The sequence below is a fragment of the Rhipicephalus microplus genome, chromosome X (genome assembly GCF_043290135.1).
Source record: "Rhipicephalus microplus isolate Deutch F79 chromosome X, USDA_Rmic, whole genome shotgun sequence".
Lineage (NCBI taxonomy): Eukaryota > Metazoa > Arthropoda > Arachnida > Ixodida > Ixodidae > Rhipicephalus > Rhipicephalus microplus.
Window position 1 is genome coordinate 308,370,439 of NC_134710.1, and position 8,005 is coordinate 308,378,443.

The following is an 8,005-nucleotide window of genomic DNA, read 5'->3' on the forward strand; positions in this document are numbered from 1 at the left end:
TTTGGGACGATCTGGAACAAAGCGTACTTTGTAAACCAAAGCGTATTAGGGGTGCGCGTGATTACGCATGGAACTACAAACAAATCGTGCATCTTCACCTTCACTGTTCAGACACCGATATGGACCGTGATAATATGGCAAGCAATCGGAATGAAATGACCCTAGTAACTTTGTATGACACCGAAAATATGCAAACTCTCCCGATTCTGGAGCAACCCTTGGCGGAATTCATCCCTGCGTCAATTACCAGCCATTTAACTTGGCGCACGAACATCATGCAAAGGTAGAGCGAGCCACTGACATGTATTTTGTGCGACGCAGCGACCACTTGACCTGAGAATAATAGCGTTGCGAAGGCGAATCCCCTGTCGCATGCTCTGATCGAAGCAGACGACAAACGCGAGCAGACGACGGCTTGGCCGACAGGCACAGCTTGTGATTGGTTGTGAAGCAATACCCTCTACATCAGCTCACTCCGTGACGTTGCCAAAACACTTCTTTCATCTGGCACGCCTGTCCTGTTCGTCATATCACCCCCCTCGCACATAAGAGAAAATTTTTTCACGCCGTGAAAATAGTGCAAGTACTTTCTAAGAGCTCTCTTATGTGCTGCGCAGTTGTCGAAAACAACATGGCGTCGTAAACAGCATATCGGTCGGTGCGACTTTCAGCAAACGCTTCTCGCACGAGTTACTTCAGCGTTTGACCGGATGTGTTGTGATTACAGCAGCTCTTTCGGTGCGTGTAAGCAGTGCGGAAAGCTGTGGCAGTGCAATTGTGTACGGTGAAGCGCAGCGAAGCCTGTGCGTCGGTGTGGTTATCAAGCGGGGATCGGCGTCGATGTATCGACGGCAACTAGCACTCGAGAAGCCTGCAATGTGTGTTTGTGTGCCGGTAACAGTTCGTTCGCTTGACTTTCCAGTCTCTCAGTTGGGTCTGTGCGACATTTCGGATTGACAGCGTTTTGACACGTTACTTCAGTGACCACAAGTACGTACGGAAACGTATGAACTACGCGCTCGGTTCTTGCTTCGCCACTAGTTAGCCCGTACGCTTCTATTTACTTGAGAGCAATGTTCGGGAGCAATGTTCGGGAGTGAAACGATGTTTGTTGTGAACAGTGGTGCTGTGTTGACGTTCCAAGACTTGTGAGCAAGCTATGCTCGTGTGACCGAAAATTGAAAGACAGCGTTGATAACTGTTTTGCCCTGCGAAGTTGTGGTGGGGCAGCTTGGCGCTTTTGTTTGTCAAGTCGTCACTTCTCGTTTTTGTGATAACCATAGTCCTAGCGCTGTGATGTGATCAACCAAAACTGCGAGATGCTACATTCTGTTGTGGATCGTGTTGCTTTGGAAGCGCGCCTAGACTGTTCTTCGGTAACAACTTGAGAGTTCTATGTGGCAGCGAGAGCCCGTGAACGTCAAGCTTCCCTCCGGCCCCCAGAAAAAGCTAAGATTTCACCGGTGCCTTGCTTTGGATGAAGTTGTAGGCCAAGATCGCCTAACTACAGGTTTCCGAGTTCGTCAGGCCATCGTTTTGCACGGCACTAGAGCCTTGACAACAGCCGGTCATGGCCAGTTCTTACACTTTATCAATGGACGTGCACGCCTGGCCAGCCCTTCATTGCTGTCATTGGCAGCTTCCAGTCTGCAGATGCCCTTTGCCAGTGGGCCGTACTTGGTTCCTCATGACACCGACGGCTACTAAATGCTGCCATCGGTGAGTTCACCTTGCGTCTCTCATAATCATATAGTGGTTTTGGGACGTTAAACCCCACATATCAATCAATCGGTGAGTTCACCTTGCAGAACTAAATTTCACCGGTACTATAATTCACGCAGTTCTATAACGTGTGAGAGTTTTTAAGCCCATCAGATGTAATGTTTCTCTATGGTAAGTTGAAGCATGAAAAATTTACTACTACTGTTATATACATACATATATTATGGAGCAAATACATAAAAAGTTTTTTTGTGATTTGATACAAGTGAGCTCTTGTTTGATTATGAGGTTGGGCCTGTCGATTGACCACGTTTGATAGTTGGAAAGTTAATGTGAATTTATTTTTCAGGAGCCAGGTTGCACTTAAAAAATTTATGTTATTTTGGAAAATTAGTTCTATAGACGATTACCACTGTGGTAGTACTATACTTCAGTAGGACATATAAAATGCGGTACGTAAATTTTACATGAGGCTTCAGTTTATTTAAAAGTGATTATAGCAGATTTTGGTCACTTTAACGAAGTGCTAGCTTCCTCAAATAAATATTAGAAGTGAGTGCTTTTAATGATTGTTTTTATTATCTCGTTTTTGGCTCTTCACAGATCGCAGAGATTGGTTTGTTAAGGTTCTGTGATGCATCGGTTGCACATTCTGGCACATCAATCCTCATCATTACTTGGAGCACCTGTACAAAAATAGGAAGGACACGTTCTCCCTAACTGTGCAAGTCTATGTCACTGCTGGGACTGTTATTATTCAGCGGATGTGGCCTGGAAGCATGCATGGCAGCCTCATCTGGAAAGACTGCGGTCTGCTTGGGAGCTTCAAGGGCACGAAACTCCCTAACGGCTGGCTGCAAGGTTAGTTTTTCTTAAATACATACGATTACGTGAACACCACTTACTGTGCACAAATTGAAAACCCAAGCATGGTTGCTTTCAGTGGATACCTGTAATATTCTTACACATAATTCTTATTGAACATTTATAGAACTAAATTGCAAGATAATTGAGAATGTTGAAAGCTGAAAGCCTGCAGCTTATGAATGAAACTCCAATAATCTGAGACTCAAAAGCTTGTGCTTTGAAACGAGCACAAATACTTTTATTCCTTATTGAGCTCTCGACCTTGTGACTCCCTCTGTGGATCAAGTGCTCTGGAAGGAAATAGCAAGTGGGCGAAACTTGCCTGGCTGTTCACAACTTGCAAGGAGAAAGACCTATTGAAGAAGCCTCAGATGACATAGGGCCAGTAACTGCATCTTTTACCTAATGTAGCTTTTTCTCTCTCAGTGCTGTTGCTTGTGTTTCAGCTGAACATGTTCACCACGATTGCATAGTGATATATATTTTTCTACAAATTGTACCTGACCTAAGTATGCATTGTTGATCTCTAAAGGTGACGTTCAGTGTGTTTCAAAGCCATGGCTTCTCATTTCTCTGTCTGTGGCTAGCCTATTTCAGCAGCAGAGCGATGCAGCTAGCACACATGCAATCCAAGTCATGGAGCGCTCCTTTGGTGATCTGTGCAGGACGCAGCCTATCCATCCGGCAAGACACTGGTATCAACAATAATGGTGAGTGTTGGTGGCACCTGTAGGAGCCCGTTGTGTTTGTTACGTATGATTATTTCTCCTGATGAAGTGCATTTTTGAAAGGTTTTCTTCATTTAGAATAATAGATGTCAGCAACAAGCACACTCATAATCCACAAGTTCTTTGTGTCTTCTAGACTGCCCATTTGCTCCTATACGCAGTACGGTGAGCTGGCTATGTTAGACAGCCTTAAAGTTATGAACATTGGCTGTTGTGTTGTAATGCAGTCTAACTTGTGTTTCTTAGTGAACTTATTTGTGGTCTGCTTCTCGCACCTAGTATAAAGTCAAAATAGAAGAAATTTTATTGGCTTTTTATGTCTGGCAGAAGTTTCATGCCTTCATCTATAACATTGTAGTTTTGCTCTTGTATCATATTAAATATATTTTCAGTCTTCACTGTTTGTGTGTGTGTGTGTGTTGAGGCTTGTCATTGGCTTCTGAAAATACAATATCTGTAAATAAGAGCACATAATTGACAACTATACACTCTTGCATGTAGCATGGTTGTAACAATGATCTGTATTTTTCTAAGTTCCAGCAGTAACAAGGGGTTCGGTGCTCCACGGTCATGTACAGTGTATCAAGAACAGAGCACAGAAGACCAACAAGTATAAAGGGACTGCCAGTGACTGTTCTCCTGCTCAAAGTTTACAACAGCAGAACGAGCCCATTGTGATGTCAGGAGAAGCTGCTGCTTAACTTCTTAGCAGTGCATTATTCAGCAGTTCATTTGCTTGCATTTGAAATTATTTAAATTTTGCATAGAAGATACCAAACTATGACACTAATTTAAAGGCTGCTGTAGTGTTAGTGGGCAAATATTTTTGAGCTGAAGTTTTTAACATGTGTGTTAAGTGCCTGCGTGCCTCTACATTTACATGCCAGAAATCACAGCATCCATGGTCGCCAATGGTAACTGCGTTTGCATTCTTTGTAGTACAAGAAGTAAAGCCATGGATGCAGTAATCATGTACTTAGTCGATGTAATCCTTCAGTGTACACTCATTTGTATAGCACCAATGATGCCATGAATGTATAAGCTCTGGGAAGTGAATCTATGTGGATTATTTTATTTGGAAGAAAGAGGATCATCACTACTCTTAGTATATCTTAACAGTAGATTTTAGTGCTTTGGTATTATCCCACTGCCTGTCCGTCCTTCAACAGTCTACTTATCTACTGTGTAAGTGTAACTTTTTAAATGTATACTTTGCTCGGATAGGTTTGTTCATAATGTAATGCAAGTGACTTATCATCTATGCAGCTCTACTCAGAATAGAAATAAAAGTATTTATTTTTATATGTAGCTATAGCATGCATTCACTTGTGTTTTTCTAGGTGCCTGTACAATTGTTTAGCCCTACAAAAGTGCTGGTATACTCTAATATTAAATCTGGCATCTTAAAATAGTTTGTTAGTGGAAGTAAGAATGTGTTTACAACCAATATTACTATCTTCAGATGAACTGTGTAAACTCTGTGGAAATTTATTTACATTTTTCGAACTTTGTGAAGGTAAATGTTGTTACGTTCTTTTATTGTGGTCCCTGTTTCTTGCAAATGACACATAATTACTTTGCAGTGGCATAGTATTAGTTGTTATTTTACACATATGTGCTGAGCAACATCGCAGTTGAGGCCAGCAGGAAGACATACATGCAGTGAACTGGAGCATCACCTCACATAGTGTACAGTCTTTGCCCACCAGTAAACTCAATATTTTTCAAGCAGACTAATAGACAGCTGTATGGGAACTGTGTTGATGTGCAAGTCTTCTTGAGGAGTGTTTTTCATCATTTTTGTCCTAGTGAAGTAGCTACCCAAGGCCAGAATTGGTGGGAATGTGGTGGTTTCTTCTCACCAAAAGCATTCTTACCAGCTGCCTCAATGTTAGCATGGGGTGAATTCAGGAACTGGAAAAATAATTGGTCTTTGTTTTCTTGGCCGAAAGAGTCACTTCCACCATTGAGCCACCACGACGCGCCAGAGTAGAAACTTTTAGCTAAATAAAGTTGATTCTACTTTTGAGAAGTGTTTTGGGGAAACGAAATGGCACCTATAGCTGTCAATATAAACACTGTTTGCACCAAGGAGCTTAGTAGCTTATAATTGTATTATTATTGTATTGTCTATAATTTACTCGCGCTGTGCCAACTTTCAGCCCAAGTGTCCTAACATGCTTTGTTAGTGGGTTGTGAATGAGCCAAGCTATGTAAATAAACAGAGTGATATTGCAGACATGTACAAAATATTGATGCACAGCCCTTTTCTTTAGCATGACATTTTTAAGGGCTTTATTCTTGTGTTTTTTATAAAAACTGCTTGTCACTGGGCAGCAGCGGAAAACTATGCATCAAGCTTTTGCGAGATGGTTCGGGAAACACCGTGTTCAGGTATAACAGTGCCAGTGGATTTCTCTCGTAAGTTACTTTCTGTAGTATATTCAAAATGAGTGTATTATAATTGTTGTTCTATAGCCATTCATTTTAATATTTACATCTGAGTGTATGTATGTATGTATGTATGTATGGGTGTACATATGTATATGTGTGTGCGTGTATGTATGTATGTATGTATGTATGTATGTATGTATGTATGTATGTATGTATCTTTTAAATGAGAATCCGTTTATCATTGGTGAGTAAGTTTGGTAATGATTTGGCTGAATTTGTTTCTAGTTATTTCTCTTTTGAGCCATTATACATTTCAATTTGTTTTGTACTTCATAAAAATAAATGTAACCTTACACAGAATATGTGTGTTCGAAGAAGTTCTTTCATTTACCAACCTACAGTCATGGGCAAGAATTTGGGTAAAATGGAACGAACCTGCGAAGATTAGTTTAGAGCATAGGTACTCTATATGGCATATCTCATACACATTGCGTTGGTTGAATATGTCGATTTCAACCTTTCAATTTTAATCAGAATAAGCAAGCTATCACCCGTGGTTGTATATGTGTGTGATATTTATGCATACTGTGATACCGGTTCGCAATTACAATTAAGGTCACAAACCTAGTCAAGCTGAATACACGAATTTTGTCCATGCATCTTTCATCTGCACTGGAACTGTTGTTAATAAAAAATAAACTTCAGTTTAGAAATTTATTCTAGTAACCAAAAGCAGGGTATCTCTTCATCCCACAAATTAAATTGCCATTGTTCTGTTCCATTCTGGACAATAGGGGACCCTCTCAGCAGAACTCGATTAACTGCTATAGTTCATTTTAACCATTGACAGCGACATTACACTGAAGCGTGCAGCATGACAAATAGCGGGAGAGAAGACACAAACTAATCACTCTGTTTGCGTCAGCTCTAACTGTCCGTGCTCTTTGGTCTTGCTGCATGTGATGATGCCCACCAAATTAGCACGAATGCGTGTCCCTGCAAAGGCAGTCAACTTGGCTGCAAGCAGCTAGCTCACTGCATGTGTAGATTTTCTTCAAAACACCGTGAAGACTGATTGCTGGTCGAATATCCAAACACGTGAAAAGTAATATACCAGGTATGATATTGGTATTTCAGCACTGGACACTTTTGCGATAAGAGAGGATGGAGGAGAAAATTATGAACCCTGAATTGTTTAACTTTGGAAGGAGCACAGTACAGCGCTTTTGGGTCAAAAGGGGAGTGAAAGAAGCAAATGCAAAAGTCTACTTTTCAAAAAATTAGTACACGCCACCACGCATAATGTCAGGCCGGGCAACCTCTTGAAAAAAAAAGTGCTCAGTGATTCTGCGAATCGAACCAAGTTCCTCCTAGATTGTAGTTGAGCGCTGTAACCGCTCGTTCACTGCATTTTTTTTTCTTTATTTCCGGTAACTTTCACAAACGGGTTGCTAAGATATATTACAATTCACTACGAACAATACAAAAAACTTAAGAATAACTAAGCCCGTCAAGCATAACTATAACACATCACGTCCTAGAATTCCTTCATGGTCAGTAGGGCTTCTACCCTTTCTACCCATAAAGGTACACATTTGTCTGTTCTTACTACCTCAAGTAATCTTGAGATGCTTTCTTTAAAATACTCTCTTGCTGGTCTTCTGTCTGGGTCACAATGAAATCCAGCCATTCTAGAGCGCCATATACTCTGCAAGGCAGTCATCATGATAAAATCGAAAGGTAATCCATCCTCATTCTCTATTGCCAAATACCTGATCCCATGAGGTTCTAACGGGAACTCTTTTTTGATTGTCCTTTGTAATACGTCCCAAAAATAAACTCCTTCCCAACAGTGCAGGAAAACATGGTCGATAGTTTCCAGTTTCTTACAGATTAGACAGTGAGATCCCCAAAGCATATAAAACCCACGCTCCTCGAGGAAGGTTCTTACAGGGAGTGTTCCAGTGTGTAATTTGAAAAAGAACGTTTTCGCACTTGGAGCTGGTGGCACTTTTTTAACTCGTTTAAATACGTTCTGACCCTTGCGTGCTGTATATAGCGCTCTGTACAGTGGGATGGGGAGCATCGTGTCACATAAATCTTTGTACAGTTTTTTCTTTCCAACAGACCACAGGTAGTCAGTTGAAAAACGAACACACAAAAACCGCACGCTGGCCACTACTTCTTTCATGTATCCTTGCACAGCCCCTGTGGTAACATGGGTGCTCACAACAAACTCGGGCAACAGTCTACTTAGTCTTGTTTGACACACTGTTAGTAGGAAAGGATCTCTT

General features: G+C 41.2%; 1 protein-coding gene across 3 annotated transcripts; it reads left to right on the forward strand.

The window, feature by feature from the left end:
• Window positions 1-6,071, forward strand: LOC142776221 (uncharacterized). Of its 3 annotated transcripts, none has more exons than XM_075879483.1 (4): window positions 1-1,719; window positions 2,326-2,583; window positions 3,177-3,299; window positions 3,852-6,071. In XM_075879483.1, the coding sequence occupies exons 2-4, from the start codon at window positions 2,487-2,489 to the stop codon at window positions 4,016-4,018; spliced, it is 387 nt and encodes a 128-aa protein (XP_075735598.1). In that variant the 5' UTR covers window positions 1-1,719; window positions 2,326-2,486; the 3' UTR covers window positions 4,019-6,071. The 3 variants fall into 3 exon arrangements, with proteins under 3 accessions (XP_075735598.1, XP_075735599.1, XP_075735600.1); XM_075879484.1 differs by having other exon boundaries at window positions 3,858-6,071; XM_075879485.1 differs by having other exon boundaries at window positions 3,255-3,299.
• The last annotated feature ends 1,934 nt before the right edge of the window (window positions 6,072-8,005 follow it).